Genomic DNA, 22,818 nt, shown 5'->3' on the forward strand with positions numbered 1-22,818 from the left:
CCAGGAAAGAATTACACATCAATTGATATTTATCAGTGCCATATAATGGTAGGCGTGAAGATTGAGGAACTAAATTCCATAAAGATGCATAGTGACAAATCAGAACCATATGTGATGACATGTTAAACGTAATTCCATCATAATGGCGGTACAGTCATGTTCTGTGATGTATGATGATAGTAGCAGAACCTGGACTGGATCCTAATGTAAACATGGAATTGGTGACAGGGGTAGAGGGAACTTGTTGGCTATGGGGGGCGAAGATGAGGGATCGGTTAAATACTAGAGGTGGATCAAGTCAAGACCCTGGTGCATGCCTACAGGAACCTCGAGGTCAAAATGATAGCATATGCATATGCTATATGGGACTAAGGAAGCACCCCAAGTGCAAGGGAGCCAAAAGAGGTTTGCCGAATAGGTAGACTAGATACCGGACTGTGTATGCTGAATGACGAGAGAGGGCCCAATGCATTCAAGGCGGTAGAGCATTGTCTGTAGGGGGTCCAGCCAGGGGACAATTATCATCTCATGATCTAGCGACTAGGTGTTTACGAAACGCCATGGGCTTCTTCTCCATGAACCGCTGTACTCTCAGCCTTTGCCCAGTACAGGAGATACTGGCTACATTTATTGAATGATGGGGTGGGCCAACTTCCACTTGCCAGAAGTGATGGTGAGTTTGACAAGAAGGAATGCCAAGTCTGCAAAGCGCAGAGCTGATCTGGCTTTCTTTGGCTGTTTAAATATGCCCGGGGCACAGGCCTCCTAGGATGTGGGGTCTCAGACCAAAAAGGTTTATATTGATTGTCCTGATTTGAAAAGCAACAGTGTTTTTGCTACTCCAACTTCATATTAGCTTAATTCATTTGTTTAAGCATTTTTCAATTATGTAGAATATCAAGGCAATGACACATTACGCAATAGGAATTCATTCATTTTAAGAAATTAAGACGGTGCATTTTTTCAGGGCAGGTTTTCTTTTCGGACAGATACATTGTGACGAACGGTTAAAGCATGCATGCCTTTGCTTTATGTTCGAAGTAACTTTTGATTTTTAACCGCTTAACCGCAGCGGCAATTCCGCCGCGGTGCAGCGGTTTAGCGCAGTGGGCGTGGCTGCATCGGCCAACGGACGTGTGCTGCACTCCGAAGGTAGTGTGCGTGACGGCCATTGGCCGACGCCAGCAGCGAAGGGGTTAAGCAATAATGTGTATTTTCCTGCATAACATTATTGTAGGATGACTGAAATACTCAATTTATTTTTATTTTCAACTAAGAATTTATGTATGAAATGACATTGCTATTTTTATTAAACATATATTCAAACACTGCATAAATTCACAGGCTGACTCACATATACATTTTTAGGATACTAATTAGTTCTAAATGACTTTTCCACTTTGTAAATATTTGTAGAAATTGTATTTTCGACTAACAATTTGTGTTAGACATGACACTGTGATTTTTATTAAAATTATATTCAAACTGCGCATAAATTAACATGCTGTCACTTTATATGCACTCAAAGACTAAATGGCTTCTAAATTCCTTTTCAAAAAACCTTTGTAAATATTTCTAAAAATAAATAAAAATAATCATTCTAGAAACATCAAAGTTCATTGTCTTCATTCAATTTTATTTCCCTATATAGGCTGAAAAGAAAGGAAACTCAAAAAGACACTCATATATGAGCAGAGTTTGTGAAATCCGCCCTGCTTCCTTAATTACAATAAATATTGTTTCTAAGTTAAAAATAAGAAATGTGTTTTGAATACTAGACATCAGGGGCAAAGGGTCGTCTTGTTGACTCCGATGAGAGTCTTTTATGAAGCGATCTTGGCAGTTTGAGTGTACTGCAACCCTAATAGTATTCAATTTGTAACCTGAACTGTTTGGCATATGAGCCAGGAAATTGTTTGTGGACTGTCTTTCCATTATTTGCTCACTTTGGCCCAGTCGCAAACAACAACGCACAGATGTGCTTCTTCTTCCAAACTTCTCGTGGGATTTCGTGCTTCTTTCACCCAGATCTCGATTATATTCTACACTTGTACATGGTATTTTATGCTAGGAATTTAGTTCTTAATATTCTGAAAGTTGTGTCCAGATCCAAAGTCAAAATAATTTAGAGCTTCTGCCATTTTCAATGGTCTGTAGCTTTATATCCACTTCACACAAAAAGCAGCACTGCAAAACTCAAGCAGACCTGGTTCAATTCTGATGAGTTAGAGTAAAGTGGAAAAACTGGGCGTAACCACAGAAAAAACTGCCGTCTGCCTATTAGTAAAAAGCTTACACATTTGATGATATTAAGACAGATATAGGGATTGAAATCATCACAATTCAAACATTGAGGTTTGAAGCAGGATGTAGGACACCAGAGTGTTTTGGCTCAAATATCATCTGACAAATACATTGTCTTTTAAACATTGTTTACAAAAATATAGCCCAGGTAGAGTTAATAATCAATAAACTAGTACTAATGGAGGTATATTTGTGTGAACAATATTTCACCAATGACATTTAAAAGGATTTTTTGTAATTGATAATCTCACATTCAAACAAGCATCATAATTTCAGCCCCAAAACCTGTAAAGGATGCTCATTCGACCTCATAGTGTATTCAATATTAACTGCTCAATTAATGCAAAGGATTTGAAAAGGGGCATATTATTTTGTCTCTCTGAAATGAAAGCAAATAAATATTGGAGCCATTTATATATATTGTTAAAAAAGGCGGTCCTTAAAAACTCCCCTGTGCTTGTTTTTTTTTGCACAATAAAGTTTATATTTATTTACTTTAAATTGGAACTACACAAATAATTGCCTGCCTATTGATGACAATCATATCACATATGCTTAATGATTAGGTACACATTGAGTTTTACATATATTGGTACTGTTTCCAAAATAATCATCTGTGTGATGTGTAATGTTTTCATAATTTTTTGTCACAAAGACATGCTACTTAGAATAAAACATATTTTTGAACAGACAGACACATTTGCTCATGTGCCAAAGCAATATTTTGGGTTTTCGCTCACGCAAATTTGCAAAATGCAGACACATACAATCTTCAAGTCAATTCAAATCCAAAATTAGGAACTTTAGCTCAGAAATGGGCACGCTATTAAAACTATTTGTGGTTTATTTAGACTAATTGATATATTTTATTCTGTTTCCCAGATGTAAGTCTACAAGAGATAGACTTTTGAAAGGTTGGGGAATAAATCATTTCCCAGAAAAACATTTTAATGTTTTTTTTCAGGTGCACTAGACTTGCTTTTTCTACCTAAATATACTGCAAATTTACAAAATTGGGCACGGGTCCGTATGGTATATTGCAAAATTATGGCTGCATTGACATCATCATAACCAAACTCCTCACAGCATCACTTTATTTAGGGTTTTTCATTGATTTGTCTGCTTTTCATTTATATTTGCATTCATGCAATAACGTTATAGTAACTGAACGTTCTTCTAATGAATGCTATTCTTTTATTCAGACGTTTTATTGAGAACACAGTGAAAATAACTAAATCTATGCAGTCTTTTCGCCATGCAAGTTGAATATTTCTCCAAAAGTGAATAAACTCCGACCAATTTCCCTCTCAAGAGGGTACAGGCACAATTTCATCATTTTTTTGCAAATCAAGTAACTTACCCAGAAGATAATAAAACCTGTCACAGAGCTTTTAAACATGCAAGTCTAAGGACTGTTATCTAACAGCCTCATGGTTTCAAGGTTTCAGAAGAGATATATCAGGGCTGTAGAAAGGTTTTGATTGACAGATTGAGTGATGATAGTAACCCATTTTGTTGCTTAGATAAATAGGGCCCGATTCAATACAAAATCATAACCACCGCATGCACAGACATACACGGCTCTAATGTAGACATTTGCAACTGTTTACAGGATGCATGCAAGGCTCAGGCGTTCATGTTACTTTCTAGGGAGTTTCAGAATTTAAGGATATAAAAGTCTGGTATTCACAAACATTTCTGTCTGGAAAATATTTTGCAGGAAATATCTACATTAAGGGAAAATCTGCAACTATTTGATTAGGAAATTATTGATATTTCACATTAAAAGTAAATGAAAAATCTATTCCTAGTGTTTAAAACCTTTACAGTTGAGCTACTCACTTCTCTCACACTTGTGTGAAAATGGGAGATTTTCAGACACTTCCCATAGTTTGACTTCCTGAAACCTGGGCCATTTAAATTAAAGTTTAAAAGTGCATTTAATGATGCGTAACTGAAATTATGCACTTGTGCGGCTGCTGCATTTCCACCTAATTATGGATTTGCTGCATTTGCCACATAATCAGTCATCTGCTGTATAATCCACAGATTTTAAGAAAAAAAGTTGTTTTTAGTTCAACCAGATAAAAAGTTATAAAAACGTGACGAAACATGTTGCAGAGCGGTGGAAGGCCCTTCACAAATGTTGTTGAAAAGAAAGGTTCTCAGTGGTAAAGATCTCTGGAGAGACTTGACATCTCTTACAAAGGGGACAACTTGTCCTGGCAAAAAGCTGGTAACAAGAAAGCTATCAAGTTAGTGTCTTCCAGGAATGGGTTGAGCCTTAAAAAATATATGAGCATATCCTGACACCAGAACATGTGTTAAACGTGGTTACTAAAAAAGTAACATTTTATTCTCCTGCTCAATCTGCCAATAAATAATTCTGGACTACATAGAATGCATATTATGAATTTTTTCGACAATTTGGTCTCTTTGGTATTTCTGTTTCATAAGTTTCTAACTAAGTCTTACTTTGCACCGTAATTGCGCTGAGATATACTTGACAGAACTACTTAAATTGCCAAGAGAGATAGTCAGGGTAAGACCTTAGGGCTTCAGGCAGCGCAGCTAAACAATACATCCTTATACGCCAAGAGGAAGGTGCACCAGAAATAGTCAATATTGCCAGTGTCAGTTCAACATCTTCTTTTAATGAAAACTATTTATCATAAAAATCAACCATCAGCCGACGAGTTTTGTTCGTTTTCACAGTAGGAACTTCGCCAGGGCTCCAAATAACAAATAGTATGGTCACGCTTGCAGAAAAGAGTCATGGTAGCAGTATCAGGATATTCACGTAAGGATCAGGGTGTAAGGTAAGTTCTTATCCAGGCTCGTAGTCTATATAAATAACAGACCCGAGTCCATGAGATAGACGGTGTGACCAGAATCATCTACAGTGGGTGAGCAGCTCAAGCCGTCTATCTTCTGAACTCAGGAACAAAACGTGTTGGATCATCGCTGATTTTTATGATCAATAATTTTCAATAAAGAAGATGATGAACTGACACTGGCAATATCGACTCTATTTCTGGTGCACCTTCCTCTTAGCATATATCGGTTTATCTGGTTTCCAGAGGCAGTAAACGGCAGCAAGTGTTGGATGTTGATGAACAGGACAGTTTACTTTAATTTATGTGAAGAGGAGTGTGGTGCAGAACCTATGGTCAGCTACCGTTAGTTGTTGTGTCACAAACAATACATCCTTCTTAAACCAAGTACCAGAAACAAAGTGAATATTATAACTTAGGGGGTTTGTTTGCCTCATATATTAAAAGGAGAGATGATTTGCAAATCAAAACAAAAGGCTGACTGGCTGACACTTTTCCTTCCTTAATGCCTCCACTTGGCCTAAGTCTAAACAAGTTTAGTTTGGTATTAGTGTTTAGTATGTTTAAAAAGGAAATGTAATAATATGATAGGCATTGTATTTGCTCTCAAAGTATATGAAAATTGTGCATATTGCCACATGTATTTAAAGAGATGCGGGTTGATCAAGAGCGTGCATTTTTTGAGAGCATGTAGGAAGCAAAAGCAAAGTAGGAATCAAATTAAGAACGCGCATTGTTGACTTTTAGGGTAATATTTTGATTGTTAAAGAACTGGCTTGTTGCCTTGGGAGGCCTGAGTTTGAGAAGATACAAGTATGCAACAGGAAGATACATTGAGTTTCCACTCGAGCAGTAGGGTCCTCATGGTGACTGTTGTCCGTGCCCGTAAGTAATTAGTCTAGAACTGCACCTCACTAGAACTTCTTTTATTTTCTCTGTGTGGTTCATTCATTGTTCTTGGGGCACACATCGGTTTACCCTCATGTCCTCCCACCCTAAACTAAACTAAGATCCAGAACTGAGTGCTAATTTGTGAAAGCTGAAATGGAGAGGTGCACAGCAAGAACATCGGTTGCTGGCTGGCCTGCACAGGTGATCCGCTTGGTGTAAATCCCTAAACCTCTAAGTAATATGACAGACCAGAGTGAAGAGAGAGTTGCCAAGAATGACATTCAGAGCTCTGCGGTGTAAACCAATACTAAGTTGAAACTAACATGTCTGTTGCTAGCTGTATGTTGTATCTTTCCCACCATGTTCCTTCCACACCCCAGACCTGAGCTGTACTTCTGAACACATAAAGAAGTGAGAAGACATGGCGTGGACAGCCTTAAAACAAACAGGTGTAGCTTAACAATCCAGTCGGCAACCAAAGTAATTGCCACCTTTAGTGAAGTCACACCCCGTAACAACAAATGTCAGAAATGTCTTGACACTAAAGACAACAAGTGGCTTGGTTTGGTGATGCAGTATTTAATGGTTTCTTTTACATAAAGTTGAACTTCTTAGGAACCTGCATGCAATTAATTTAACAGAGCCGGCAGTGATGCCACTAGGTGGAAAGGCACAGTAAAACGGAATATAGCTTGTGCAAAATTTGCATTTTGCTCCAGTACAATATTAATTTAAGACATTCTTTGAACTAACAATGAGCATCTGACTAACTACACTGTAAATACCTAATCCTTAATCACCAGTTATTGCCGAGATACTATATAAAATATCTAGGCCTACATATTAGTAGAAACATGTTAAGATGACAAAATATCTGTATAACTGTTCCAGCAGTCAAACCCATGAACCATACAATTTAAATGGTAATGTATATTACATGCTTTATGTTGTTAAGTATGCCCTTGTGCCGGCTCATGTTATATCTGAAATTAAATACTAATTTCTTCATTCATTTTCTTGACACTGTGTTAAGAAATTACCAGTTTAGTTGTTGGTTTAGTAAAGTGATGTCCAATCTACGAATGTTGTGTTTGCAAGGTGGCAAACATCAATCCATTGTCTTGACTTGTGTGCAATCTTTAAACCTCAGATACAAATTTCAGTCAAAATTGGTTCTTGAATTAAAAGCAGAAACGTCTTAGAAATGCTACACCAAAAGCACCACAATGTCTACAATTCGGAAACGAATTCAGACTGCACAAGAAAATTGGCCAGGTAAGTTCTGGATTATGTTTGTAAAGGTATTACGGTATTAACGCATCCTGAGGTTTGTGGTGCAGCAGTGACCCACAAAAGGCCATTTGCTGGATATCACCAACTCTCTTCCTGTCTGAGTACAAATGTAGAACAAACAATGGCTTCACCAGAGGTTCAGCACCTCAATCCCAGTTTCCAACAAGTAAGTGTTCTGTGCATTCCTTTCTGGAGCTCGCCGCACGTAGGCTCCTCTGAATACCAGAAAGACACATTTATTTGAAAATGAAGGTGCACCAGAATAAAAGTCCAAAATGTCCAAAAGATTCTAAACAATTCTTCTTTATTGTGTATCAAAATCTTAAAACTGGCCTTCAACCAACGAGTTTCGTTCCTAGACGGAACTTCTTCAGGGCTCTAATTTTAATAACGTCGCCATAAATAGAACGAGGTAATACTGGATCAGATAACCATTCGTAGAGCATGAGCAAGAAATGTAACAAGTATTCTTATAAAGAAAGAACAGAGGAACAGTTATCCTTCCTTAAGCACCCAGACTATGCAGAACCCCTCACACCAAATATGTGTGTACGAGATCCAAATCCTTGATAAGATACGCCATGTTTGCAGCAATTTCTGTTCCATAACGGGACTTAAAAAATCTCTGGTCGCTTATAAAAGGATAATTGCTCCTCCGTTCTTTCTTTAGAAGAATACTTGCTACATTCCTTACTTGACCGGTGCTCTACGAATGGTTATCTGATCCAGTATTACCTTGTTCTATTTATGGTGACGTTATTAAAATTAGAGCTCTGAAGAAGTTCCGTCTAGGAATGAAATAAGTTGGTTGAAGGCCAGTTTTAAGATTTTGATACACAAAGAAGAATTGTTTGGACTCTTTTGGATATTTTGGACTTGTATTCTGGTGCTCCTTCCTTTTCAAAAAAACTCTCTCCCTGTTGACTCTTCCATGTTGTGCGTTTCGGTCCAAGAACCCATACCGCAACCATCTGATGTCTTTCAACCACTGGACATTAGAAAAGGAGGACTCTGTCCAGGGCTTTAAGTGGGATGAAAAAACTGGGGGGTCTCTCAAAGAGGCGTGGCCAATGTAATAAGGGCATGGCTTAAAAACACTTAAGCTAAAAATATGTGCTTAGCATAGTGGACCGCCCGACTTGTATTTTGCTGCTTCTGTCATTGCATCCAGATATATGATAAAACAAGTAACATCATACCAACAAGAAGTCAGGACTGTTGGCTTTGTCAATGTTTGTTAGTTGTATAAGATAAATAAGCAGCAACTATGGCTTGTATATATATTGAAAAAGCTTCCAATTAAAGCCCTGGTGATAACAGGACAATGTTGCTGTCCCTGAGTTTCAGAAAGAGAAGGGAAATCCAGAGAGAAAATGACTCTATTTAAAGGATTTCCCTTCCCCTACAACGCCCATCTGGCATGACATCATGCCATAACTTCTCCACTTGTGAGACATGAGCAGTGTGAGCAGCGCACATCGAGGTCACTGCAGTCCGGAAAAAAACGGACCGCCTGTGCTAGGGCACAATACAGAGCCCGATAGACACGTTTCGAGGCCCCCTTTAAAAAAACTGCCGGTGCTCAGACCCGGTGAGACCCGGCCTATTTAAAGCCCTACCTGTGCATATATTTAATTTATCTTGCATCTACCCCTGCTCGTGTGTTGTGTTTGCAAAATCTGGCCACCTTTAAGCGGTGGAGGTGTGTGCATCGAAGACGGTCAACAGAACTTCTCCTTTTGCCCCACTTGATCATTTCACACTGTCTTTTGCGCTAAGGAACACCAACAGGAAACACTTACTTATCGCTGCCCTCCTCCCGCCGTTGTCGCCCCCTTGCCATGATCAATGGGTATTAGGCTGCGACTTTCAGCAACAGAGAGAACAGAGCATTTGCGCCGAGCACCGGATTCTTTATCGTAGCAGCGTTCTTCTCATTAAATTTAGAGGTCAAAGGTCATTGATGATTATTTAATACCTTTCACCTCCTTCAATAGCTTGGAAACAGGGCAATTCTGCGACACAGTCTGAATAGCACTTGCCTGGACGCATGCACTACCACACCAAGCAACTGCAAATACGAAGCTGCGTCCACTTGATCTATGCTTTACTGCGCTCTGAAAAATGAAAGTACATCTTGACGTAAGTAGCATTGTATCTATGTTGCGTGGAAGGGGGCAAGTATTCGGCGCTGTTAAATAATGCAATAGTTCTAACATACTTCCTCACTTGCATGCATCTCAACTAGAGAAACTTGGTCTATAGAATTCATACAATAAGTGAATACATATTAAATTAGCAATCACTTTCTCGTCATTTCTTTTTCATAAGAACCGGGGTCTTGTAATGCTCCCCTTCGGAAATCTTATTGATATTAAAGTTTGTTTTTAAATCTTTCGAGCACTTGCCTACGAAAACTGAACACCGCTCCGTTTTGGGGTGGCGCCCAGGCATAGCTGGGCGCCATCCCAACACGGAGTGGTGTTCAGTTTTCGTAGGCAAGTACTCTAAAGATTTAAAAAGACACGATATTAAAAAAAAAACCCAAAAAACAACTTCTGCAGCAAAAGGTACAGTACGAAAAAAACACGTCTGCAGCAGAAACTACAGTACCCTTTCACCAGTACCCCTTTCACCATGAGACCCCCTCGAGACCAGAAAAGTAAACATACAGAGAGCATGCAGAGAGGGTACTCACAGGACTTCCAGGTCGCGGAGTGCTCGGAACGCCCCGTCTTCAATGCAGCTGATCTGGTTGTAATCCAGTTGCCTGTGAAACAGAGCAGTGGGGTCAGCATAAAGGTGGCAAACAATGGCGGCGTTGCGCGAGCTGCGCAGTCCCGGCTGGTCGGCGGTACAAGGCTCAGCGCTCCGGCCAAAGCGCCGCGCGCCGGCCTCGGCGTGTCCCGCGCCATTCTGGCCCCGATGCCGCGCGCCACGGAGATCTCTCAGCTCCAACCTCCCTGCTCAGAGCCGCAGCGCACAGAAAGCCCCAGTAAATAATAACTGCACCTTATATTAAACGCCAAAGGAACTCAATTTCATTACATCAAGAAAAGCTATCCATTAGAAGCTCTCAGCGTCATCTCGCGAAACAATTTCATTAAGGTAAAGGACTGTAAATCACTTAATGTCACATGCATCCCCTCGGTGACCTAACAGAATCCATTTATCAGAGGAGCCCAGCTGCATGTTAATTCCCCCATCCTTGGCAAGAAGCTTTACCCTCAGCAAAAAAAAAAAAAAAAAAAAAAATCAGTTTCGTTTTTATAATTACAGAATCTAAAATAAAAACAGACAAAGAAACGCGGGTTAGCCTTCTGTGAACTCTTATTAATACTCGCTCGTTCTCTGGCAGCAACTACAGCCGGCGAGAACAACACTCTCGTTGCACACTATACAAGGTTTACAAATAGTGACAGAATGCTATGCAGCGCGCGCTGAACCCTGCTACAAAGCCCCGCCTGCCAAGCCGTACATACATTATTAATCTTTGTGTATTAAGGACATAAAACATGTATGCACGGCTTGTTGCAGATGGTTTGCTTTTTTGATTTCACAAAAATCCGCTGGGCTTTAAAGACAGAAAAAATAATTCAGCTAATGAGCCTTGCCCGGTGCCAGTAAGGCATTTCAGCCTTGTCATTCTGATATTGCACGGGCAAAAATGGTTTTGCATAGCGAACGTGGCTGCGGCAAACATCTATGGTGTGCTCAATTTTTAATACCTAGTCAAACACATGCAGGTGTTTGTGCCAGGTTAGGTGTTAGTGAACCAATCAGAACCAGGGCCTTAAGAGGTAGAGAATTTTTTCAAGAAAAGGTCCCACAATAAACCATTTTGTTTGGGTAACCTTCATACCGGAACTTAGCTTCGATAGCGATGTAGCGCTATTTAAGAGGCTTGAGAGGTTACATGGGAACAATTTATAACTAAAATACTAAGTTAGAATGATGCTTATGGGCGTTAATTCAAAGGGATTGTGTTTGGATGGTCTGGCGGACAGCGACTGCTGAGGCTACTGTGCATAAGTGACAAAAGGAATATTCCTTGAAGAGGTGGCTCCGGAGCACCTTTGGGAGAGACCAGACATTTCTGGTGGAGAGGAAAGGCATGTATGATGTTACAACGCAAACTACTACAACGCATACTTTTACAACGCAACTTCCATTACAACACATGCTATTACAATGCATGTACCATTACAAGGTAAATTACTATTCTAACACCACCGGGTGCTTACCTCAGGGAAAGTGCGGCTCAGACAGGCATTTGTGGTGTAATGGCATGTGTTGTAATAGCATGCGTTGCACTGCAACTTATGTTGTATTGGCTGCGTTGTAAAGGCATTGCGTTGTAATGCCTGCATTGTAATGGATCTTTCCCAGAGGTAGGATATTGTTAGATTGCCTTAAAGTCTAGGTCATGAAAGCTTGAATCAGTTTTTTTTCTCTTTTCCTTTCAGTTTTGAAGTCTTGGTACTCCTTGGTTTCTTGTGATGTAGAGACCGTCAAGATGGCCAGTTCATCTACATGGCACATTTATGAGTTTGCGGTCACTCGTTTTCAGTGATGCAACAGTTCTTGGAGAAAATGCATACTGGCAGGGGCAGCCAATGTAATGGCATTGAGGTTCAACATTGCTCATTAATGAGGTGGGTGGCTGTATGTAGGATGCTCATCAATATGTCAGACTGTTAGCTGCGATACCAGGTAGAAGAGTGCCACAGTTTGGATGTGAGGAGAAGATATGAGGCTGTTGCGTGGAGACCTCAATTCAGCAGCTAGGGGTTTACTTTCCACAGGAGAGAAGAGAAAGATAATACCATGCCATTTGTTTTTTTTGTGATGCTGTCCTCTTTGAGGACATTATACAGTTATTGAAAATCCCTGTCATTTAGAAAATGGTTTGCTGAGCATGCTGCTTAGGTAGCATGTGAATCAATGTCAGACTTCAATACCAACTCAAGAGAAGAAGATGCCAATATGGGCCTTGCAAACAGCAGTGCAGAAGACTGCTGAAAGGCTTAGTGGTACCAAGATGGAGTGATATTTCCAGTATCTCGAACAATCATTGATAGCATTGTGGTTGTTGACATGGACCTATACATTAATGTAGAATGTGTTTTCGAAGATATCCTCCAGTAAACTTACAACTGCTCAAGTCATTTGACTTTTTTTAGGCGTGGGAGGTTATGACCAGCTATGAGGGTTGTGGGGAAGGTTAAATTGTGTAAGGAAGGCTTTAATATAGCCCTAGAGACCGACATAGCAGGCTCTACTGGCCATTAAATGTGCAAGCCAAAGGCAAGGGTCTTCAACAAGGGAGCTAGCCTTTAATGACCGGTAGAGCCTGCTACGGAGGGCTCTAAGGCTATTAGAACACTAGGGCCGGAATGTTCTAATTTGTAAAAACAAAGGCCTCTCAGAGCTTGAGAGCGTCTAAATCCCCTCGGACTCCAAGAGGTCTTTGTTCACAGCAACAGCTGTGAATTTAAAAAAAAACATTGAAATGTTGCCGTCCGGGATTCTACCGGCCATTAGAAGCCCGGAACACTCAACTGTGTTTAATGGAGTCCTCAACATTCCAATGTTCTAATAATATTGATAAGGGGAGCTTGCACCCCATAGAGTTTCCAGAATGCAGTGGAGGAGGATTTTGCATTTGAAGGTGACTTTTAATACAGTCAAACTGGAGGGGACATATATGAAGGTCTTCAAGCATGCCCATTTGTGTATGCTTCGTAGGGCATACGTGTAATGGTTGTGCTGTGTGTGTTACATTCAAAGTTGAATGTTGTTAATTTTCACCTTGAAGATTTTATTGATTCATGGTGGTGATTTTGGAAGAATGGAGAACTCATCGTCTGAGAATTAACACATACATTGATAAGCTGCCTTAACAGAGCTCTGCACTTTATGTTGGCATCTGCTACTTGGTCAGCAGTCGTTTGATCATGTGTCCTTTGCTAAATCATAGGTTCACAGTCCGTTTTGACTGGGGGAATAGGTACTCAGATATCGTGGCCCTAGAGGACTCCATTTGAAGATAATTCTGCACCTTTAAAGTTGTTTTTGAGACTTTGATCCTTCACGACTAAGCGATATCTGTCTGTATGCCTGAACCCACAGTCTGTCCATGATTTTTTTTGCTTGCCAAAATCCCCTATTTGCCTGATCCTGAAAAACTGTTCAGGTCAGTGCATACATTCCACTAAACTGGAGCAATTTTCCATCACCAAGAACACTATTAATCACGGAAAATCAATCTTTATCCATCCATTTTTTGTATTGGTAAATTGAACTTAGGAAGGAAAAAAGATCTGAGTGTTTTGGGATTTTTGTTTTTACAAGCCACATACACACGTATTGGGTATACGCATGTATTTGTAATGTGTGCTAGCAGGGGCAGCTGGTGACATTTGAAAGTGGTGAGGCGTAAACTAATTTGCATATTGCATAAAATTACAATTCCAGCCAGGTTTGAAATTATGCTTTCAAAAGTTACATTTAAGAACAGTCGGTGTGCAAAATAACCACTGAGCCCCCCCCCCCACACACAAAGCACGAAGCAAAGGGCAGTTCCACTGAGACTTAACTTGGGAAAACAAAGCGCTTTAATGCCTCATCAGGGGAAGCAAGCGCTACATAAATACAATTACAATTCCCGCCAGGTTTGAAATTATGCTTTTAAAAGTTACATTTAAGAACGGTCGGTGTGCAAAATAACTACAGAGCCCCCCCCCCCACCACCCCCACACACACGGAACAGAGGACAAGCAGGGCGGAAATCGCGGGAAACTCAGAGGGCAAGGCAAACAAATGCAAAGAGGGCAAGAAAAACGGATTAAAAAAGGGCAAGAAAAACGGGAAACATAACATTGCTTTACATAATAACGCATAATGCACTGTGGCCTTACCTGTACCGAGCTCCAGGCTAGATGAATTTAAGAGTGGAAGTTACAACGTCACAGCGGCGGCCATCCCGAGTGACACACAGTGATTGGCCTGCACGTGGACCACTGGACCAGCCAATCTTGGTGCTGCATGCAGCGCCAGGATTGGCTAGGGGGGCACCATGTCTGCTCGCCCAGTCCCCTTTGCAACCCCGGGGGCTGCGGTCCGCTCCCTGCTCCTCTCTCTAAGGGGAACTTGAGCTAGGAACCTTTCTGCGCATGCGGGCTAGTTTCTGCCCAAACATTAACTTGCGCAGTACTGCTGCAGCTGAGTGGACTGTCACTCAAGCTGCAGCAGGCCCAGCCCCCCCTTCGCACTCCGGAAAAGTCAGGTGTCTCCCGGATTTCCGGCCGGCAGGTAGCGCAATCATTAAACTCGGTGGGTCCATGGGACTTAGTGGGGCTACGCCCCTACGCCCCAATGGACGCACCGCGCCTGTGTGCTGGTTCATGAACGCTCCTTTACAGCTCTATTAACTATCAAAATATTACCTTATTCAATCATTACATCCGGACTTGTGTGTTTTAAAGTTGCTCTGTTTAAAACAAATCTTGTGGCTGATCACTTATTTTGCTAAAATGTTTTCCTGCTTGGTGACATGATGGCAATTTACTATCTTGATGAATCGGGTGTAATAATACCAGTGACAATTGTACTAGCTCAATCATATCAGTATAACATTGGTAAATACATTTAACGCAATGTGGAGTAGAACATATATGTTATTTCCACATCTTCTGTAAGAATCGCCTTTCATTGGCTCACAGCCATTGTAATGTGACACTTCCATTATATTACGACAATCCGCGAAGCTTTTCCCCGAAATTATAACATTGATAATTCTCATCTACTCTTCTTGCAAGGCGCAATTTTTCGAAATAGGCGGGCCACATTTAATGTGATTATATTTATTTCTAACAGATGTGGCTGGTGGAGTGAGTAGTTTTCGTTTCTAAATGCTGCCCAGTATTAGTGTATAACACATTTTGTCCTCACAATCTCTGAAAAGTATAGTATTTTACAAGATTAATATTCCTCAAGGATTAAGGTAACAGCTTCTCTTTTATTTGAAAGCTTTGCTCTATAATCACAGCATCCAGCTGTGACCTCTTAGACAATTTATCAGAGCGCTTAAATTAGCACAATGGCCTGATATGTTACCCTTAATGCCACACAAAAGAGAAATCGTTTTCAGACAAATTGGCAAAATGTATTAATGTCATCAAATTTGCCTAATGCAGTCAGCAGGTTAATCTGTATGGGCTGAGCTGCCCGTTTGCCCATACCTCGTTATCCTTGGCTGTCAATGTATAAATCACACCTGACACAGCGTCTGCTAAATCACCAGGACCAAACACAAAAGAAGGGCCAGCAGGGAAGCAAGTGCTCTAAGATGGGAGGCAGAGGCAGGCCATTACGGCAGCCTGAACTGCATAAGCGCATTGATGGTGAAACGAAGGAGCTATCCTTTTAAAAGGACCTACATTCTCGTTTCATATGTGAAGGACTATGTTATACGTTGATTGTCAGATCTGAAAAGGGCATTATGACTGGTTTGGTCTTATAAACATATAGGGGCGGATGTATCAAGCCTTTTGCGACTCGCAAAGGCCGAAATTCACAGAATTTCGGCCTTTGCGACTCGCAAAAGGCATTTTAGCATGTTTCGGAGTGTATTAAAAAATCGCAATTTAAGGAATCGCAAAAAATTGCGATTCCTTATTTTGCCATAGCATTTAAGGAATCGCAATGTTTGCGATTCCTTAAATGCTATGTATGTAGCAATTTCAATTTGCGAATTTTGGTTAAGAAATCGCAAATACCACCAAATTGTTGTTGATGGTAATTGGCGAATTCTTTAAAAAAAGCACAAATTGTCATTTGTTAAGGTGGCATGTGACGCACACACATGCCCATAGGGCATGTATGTGCGCCATATGCACTCACATGTACATTTCAGGGGTGCCGCAGGGTGTCTTTGAGACACCCCTGCACCTTTGAAATAATTTTCAAATTGCGATTAGCAAATTGCGAATTCGCAATTTGAGAATTACTTCACAATCATACCTATGGGCCTCCAGGCCTATAGGAATGGATTGGAAATTATTCCTTATTTGCGAATTCGCAAAATGCGAATTCCCAAATATGGAATATTAAGGAATCGCTAAAAAATAGCTAATTTGTACATACATTCCATTTAGCGAATTCTAAATAGCGATTCGTAAAAAATCGCTATTTAGGATTCGCTAAATGGAGTCTTGATACATCTGCCCCATAGTTATTTTGATCCCAAAATTAAGATAGACTAGTTCTTTTAAATCAGAAATCAAAGACTGGCCTAGGCCTCTGATGCCAGTCGAGGAGTGGTTTACTGGCTGTCAGCAAGCTGTAGTGCAAGCACCAGGCGTGCCTTGAGGCACTATACACATAGCAATGCCAAAACTAAGAAGCATCAAGACAATCAAGTTGATCACAACAAGCATCACAAGTCGAGGGAAGGGGCTTGACCTGGGAGGTGATATTCTCCCTTTGTTGGTATCTGAAACATGTAATCAGTGAGCCATTCATTCAAAAGTATTAGTGATTATCAGATTCCTGCAAGACCTTCGTTTTTGCTTACCTCTGCTAAGCTGATAGCATCTAGGGCTGGTACCAGTAAGCAGTAACGGCCCGTGGTGGGAGTGCTGCCGGGCGCTGACGTGGGGAGGGGGAGTGGCAGGGTGGGGGGTAGTAAACTGCGGAGTGCAGACGCACAGAGGTAAGTACACAAACAAATAAATAAAACAAATTTCATTGAGCTCGCTGCATCGCTAACCAGCACGAGAGAAGTGCCAGGATTGGTTGGAAAGGACTGGCTCAGCCTCCTAAAGGTACTGAAGTCCTTCCTGTACCTGCTCCCCATCCAGCTGTCTAAGACAGCTCAGGTTGGAGAGATGTAAGACAGCTGGCCAAAGTGGCACTTTAAACGGAAGTGGGTACAATTCCTCTGCTCCTGCTGCCAGCCAGGAGGAATGGCCCCTCCCTGCCCTTCCCTGGCACTTGGCTTGGGCTGGTTGCGCTGAAATATAAAATGGTAATAAAATCATTTTATTACCATTTTTTTCATTTTTACTGTGCTGGCAGCAGGGTGGGCAATGCTCTTCCGCCCTAATGAAGGAACAGCCGCTGGATGTTAGCATACAGCATAAAGCAGTTAAGTCAAATTGATTGGTATTTGTGCAGCAATATTCCATCCCTGATCCCGACACTACAGTGCTCCACTTATCTTTGTCAAATGGGCTCTTTGTTGACTAATCTGTCATATATGAAGACCACTCTCATCACCCAAGACTTTCATTCAGTAGCAGATATTTCGCTTGTCATCCCAAAATGCACCCTAGAATGGAGACAAACATTTTAATGGGCATCTTTGCCTATTTAACTTTGCAGCCTCCTTTGTGATTAATTTTTTATACGGGTGATTTAAGTAGATTTCATTCTTAAATCTATTCTTCAATGTAAGTTTAATCAGTGAGAGAGAAATATGTATTGCCTACCGGCGGTCACCAGTAGGTAGTTATAGTTAGGACCTAGTTTCCATAGGAAAAGTGTTTTTTGATTTGCCAACATCGACATTTGACGAATCTTTGCGAAATTTTCAAAACCAATGGGGTGCTCTGGTCAGCGCCTGTCTTGAAAGTTTTGGGGTGATTCGTCAAGCGGGGGCTGAGAAAAAAGTGGTGCCCCAAAACTCATTTTCTCAATGTTTATTTCCATAGGAAACTTTTGTCGCAGCTACAGCCCGAACTGCTGAACAGAGTTACACCGAATTTGGCAGAGAGGTAGCTCTTGGTCCAGAGTGCACTCTTTGCTTTAAATGGTGTAAATCCATTCAGTAGTTCCTGAGAAATTCCTAAAATAAAAAATAACGATGTCTGGTGGCCGCTGTGGATCTACGAACCCTCCTGAGCATGAGCTTGATTCTGATTGGCTGCCAACGCATCAAACCAGGAAGTGTTGGCAGCCATCTTGTGACTCGGTTGAACCGAGTCATAAGAAAAAAGGTGAAAAAAAAGAAACGGGGGCAGAGTAGAAACACCCTGAACCCCTAGGCCTGGTCAGGGGGTCCCAGAGGAACCCCCAGGGCCAAAAAAAGCATTTTTAAAAAAATACAATTTGGCGGGATTTGCGAATCCTGCAAGAAAAAAAACAAAGTGCGGGGTCTCACACTTCGTTTTAATAATCCCCAGGGTGGGCGAGGTCCCGGGGGCAATGCGCATAATATATGCGGGGGCCCTCACAGCCCAGGGACCGGCACCTTACTGGGGCTTTACTAATAATGTGCGGGGCACTCGGTCCCGCCGCAGCCCAGGGGACCGCCACCTTCCCGGAGCTTCCTTTTTAAATAAAAAATTGTGTGAAAGGGTCCTGCCCTCACCACGCACACAGCTAATGTAACCCAAATCGGGATAAGCATTCCGGAACTTTTTAGACTTGTTCCCCCCTTTACAATAACGTCTAATCGGGTTTACAACTCTGCACTATGTGTATTGTCCTGGAGGCGCAATAGTATTAGCACCAGTGGTACTGCCGGTATTCCTAGGGAAGTAGTAACTTCCGGAATGCTTCTCCCGATTTGGGTTACATTAGCTGTGTGTCTCTATTCTGTGACACTTCTTCATTTATCACCTTTTCAGATTTACCTTGCGGGATAATCTTTTATGCAACCTGTGTGAACAACCCGACAGCCCTGGACGCTTTTTGATACTTTTATTCCCACTTTGGAATATCTGCACTAGGTGAGGAGACAACGAAGTTAAGTCTATCCCTCATGTTAACAACTATTGTCTATGTTCCGTAATATTACTATGGTTAAGAGGTATACCTTATGAAGAGTCTACGGTACCGATTGTTTCATCTGCCTAAAAGTTTCTCACATCGTAGTCTCTTCTAGGGGCCTAGGCTTAATAGACATCGTTCTTTCTCTTTTTACAGTATTGTTGTTATCATAATTGACGTGTCTCTTACTTAACGTTTTTCAAACAATTCCGTTCTTATTTTTACATTTATATATCTTGTCTTTTGTTATTTCAGTATCTGTTCCATTACACTGGCCAGTTCCTCTTAATTCAACTTGACTGCACTACTGCAAGACTAACCATCCAGTATAATTGGTGAGAAATATATGGTATATGCTCCGGGATAATTGTTATTAGTCAATTGAGAATTCATTAGATTAGGTAACCGCTCAATTCCTCGCTCGTCTTTCAGTAGTCACCCCTTTTTATTCTCATTCCTTCTCATTTCTACCCACTCTCCACCCTACTTTTTCGAACCCTGCCCTACCTTATTCTTTCTACTGACCCCATTTTTCCAATCTTAGATGTAATATATGTTTGTATAATACTCTGCTTGACGATGTGGTTACTGTATTTACCGTGGTGTACCAACAATTCTTTTTGTGCATCTGGAATTGGGGTAATATGCCCTCAAGTTAGTAGGATTGTTATTGTGTCCCCTTAGGCGTTGTGTCATCTCTTTGGCTTCCGAATGCTGTATCCGTTGTTTTTAAAACTTGTATGTTTTTTGATGTGATTGTTTTATGTCAGTATGTGTCATTAATATATGTGTATATTTCACGTTGGTTTCAGCCCTGACGAAGCTCCGATGGTTGGGGAGCGAAACGCGTTGGCTGTCCTGTGCACTTTGAAAATACGAAAATAAAAAGAAAAATATATTTTTTGACAAAACTCTGGTCCTGTTGATTTACTTCGAGCCTGGTGCTGCCTCCATTCTTCTTTACACCTGAGTTACCTTGACATTTTTATTGTTGTATGGAAATTGCTGGAGGCGAGGAACGCGCAGGTGCTTTTGAAACTATAATATACTTGCAAACACGATGCACCCCCAAGTGAGCACCTGGTGAGGTGGCACCGGTTGAACCGCCCTATAGCAAGCCGTGGCAGGGATCTCCAACCGCTGTCCGGATAATGATGCATGTTTGCAACGACCTGACCATGGTGGTCCGACCATCTTAAACAATGGATTTGGGGTGCATACTCACCCAAATTAGCTTCTCTATCAGTCTTCTGTCTGGATTCCTTTCCCCAGGTCCCCCCTCACCGCGGCAGCTGAACCTCGAAGACTACCACCCTGTGAGCGCCGGAATATAGGTAAGTTCATAGGTGGCATGTATCCCCACTGACTGGACTGTACCCAGATCGCCACACTCCAGTAATAGAGTACATGGTGAACTAGGCCCACATATGTCATGCATGTGTGTACATATCACATGTTTCCTGTGATTTTGCACACGCTTGCAGCGACATATTTAGGGGTATGTCTACTACCGTAGGTGAAACCGTCGCAGTAGCAGTGGTTCCATTGTAATACGGTAGGGGAACCTTCCCTGCCTCGGGGGGTCAGAATCGGATCGTGGCTAATAACTTTGGCACTGTTTGACAAATCTTTCACAACATTTTCAAAACAATTTTGGCACTCACTTCAGCTGCTATCCTGACGGTTTTTGGTGAGTCATCAAGCGGGGGCTGAGAAAAAGGAGGGGTCCTAGAACACATTTTCCCCATGCAATTTCCCATAGGCATTTTGAACATGACTACACCCTGAACTGTTGAACGGAATTACACTAAATTTGGCAGAAAGCTAGAGCTTGGTCTAGAAAGGGTGCGTTTTAGGTCTCGACCTAAAGCATTGCTTTAGCAATGCTTTTTTGTCGAGAATTCTAGTAAGCAGTGCGAAAACTCTACCAAAACTGCGGATTAGACACAGTTCATGTGAGACAGGCGGTGCACAAACCAGCCACGTGACACACCACTATTTGTCTGTGCCTTGCATCAGACTTCAAAGGCTGCTGCTCCCCCGCCCGCCGCATCAGACTTCAAAGGAATGCGCTCCTGCTCCGGCTATCTTTCTCTTCCTTCCTCTCCCGTCTTTCCTATAAACTTGCCTCGCTTCTCTCCCTATAGAGTGTCTTTCCTTGCTCTCGCGTTGGTCTGGCATTGTCTCGCATCTCCAGCCCCCTCCTCCCACACTGTGTCTAGTCCCTCCCCAGCCGCCCCTGTGCAGCAGCCACACACCTGGCCTGTGGAGGTCAATAAACTGTGTAATTGCTGACTTCAAAGGAATGCACTCCCCCGCCCCCGCCACAGCAATGACGAGCGCTTGTTATTTTATTTACCCATCCCCATGTTTTTCTTCCTTTCCATTACGTCTTTTCCCGCTTCATTGCACGTAGCTTCCTCTTTTTTCAATTATCACCTTACATTTTCTTCATTTTATGTACCCATTTTTTCTCCTGTTTCTAACATTCCTCATCCTCTCACCCTGTCTCTTCCTATCTCTCTTCCTCTTGATTCGCGCTGTCCTTTTATCCTCTTTCTTTCTCTCTGTCATAAGCTGCACTTTTTTTTCCAAAGCCCTGTTTTCGCCTCCCACTCGTATCTACCTCCACCGATTCTTTCCTTCTTATATTTTGTATGCAAAACAAAAACACTTTCTCCACAAACAGCACTTTTATTCAGTCTCGCCTCTGGCTATCTTTACATGCTTACACCCCTCTCCAACAGACCACTCACACTGCCCCCCTTTCATACAGACCACACACACTGGCTCCCACGCACACAGACCACACCACACACTGCTGCACGCCACACAAAGCTGCAAGTCATACAATGCTGCGCGCAACACACTGCTGCACGCCACACACTGCTGCATGCCACACACTGCTGCACGCCACACACTGCTGCACACCTCACATTGCTGCATGCCTCACATTGCTGCATGCCTCACATTGCTGCACGCCTCACACTGCTGCACGCTGCACACTGCTGCACGCCTTACACTGCTGCATGATGCATGCCACACACTGCTGCATGCCACACACTGCTGCACGCCACACACTGCTGCACACCTCACATTGCTGCACGCCTCACATTGCTGCATGCCTCACATTGTTGCACGCCTCGCAGAGCTGCACGCCTCACACTGCTGCCCGCGCGCCTCACATTACTGCATGCCACACACTGCTACATGCCTCACACTGCTGCACACTGCTGCACGCCTCACACTGCTGCATGCTGCACGCCACACACTGCTGCACGCCACACACTGCTGCACGCCACACACTGCTGCACGCCACACACTGCTGTATGCCTCACATTGCTGCACGCCTCACACTGCTACATGCCTCACGCTGCTGCACGCCTCACACTGCTGCACGCCTCATACTGCTGCATGCCACACACTGCTGCACGCCACATACTGCGGCATGCCTCACACTGCTGCACGCTGCACACTGCTGCACGCCACACGCTGCTGCACGCCACACACTGTTGCACGCCACACACTGCTGCAAGTCATACACTGCCCCCCTTTCATACAGACCACACACACTGGCTCCCTCGCACACAGACCACACCACACACTGCTGCACGCCACACACAGCTGCAAGTCATACACTGCTGCGCTCAACACACTGCTGCACGCCACACACTGCTGCACGCCACACACTGCTGCATGCCACACACTGCTGCACACCTCA

General features: G+C 42.4%; 1 protein-coding gene across 3 annotated transcripts in view; it reads right to left on the reverse strand.

The window, feature by feature from the left end:
• Positions 1 to 22,818, reverse strand: part of SLIT2 (slit guidance ligand 2) — a 650,203-nt gene that overhangs the window by 239,852 nt on the left and 387,533 nt on the right. For all 3 annotated transcript variants that reach the window (XM_086964039.1, XM_086964038.1, XM_086964040.1), the window contains exon 6: positions 10,021 to 10,092. In XM_086964039.1, the coding sequence (XP_086820165.1) occupies positions 10,021 to 10,092 (72 nt within the window). The remainder of the gene's footprint in view (positions 1 to 10,020; positions 10,093 to 22,818) is intronic.

Source organism: Lissotriton vulgaris, chromosome 3_2 (assembly GCF_964263255.1).
Source record: "Lissotriton vulgaris chromosome 3_2, aLisVul1.2, whole genome shotgun sequence".
In the NCBI taxonomy this organism is placed as follows: domain Eukaryota; kingdom Metazoa; phylum Chordata; class Amphibia; order Caudata; family Salamandridae; genus Lissotriton; species Lissotriton vulgaris.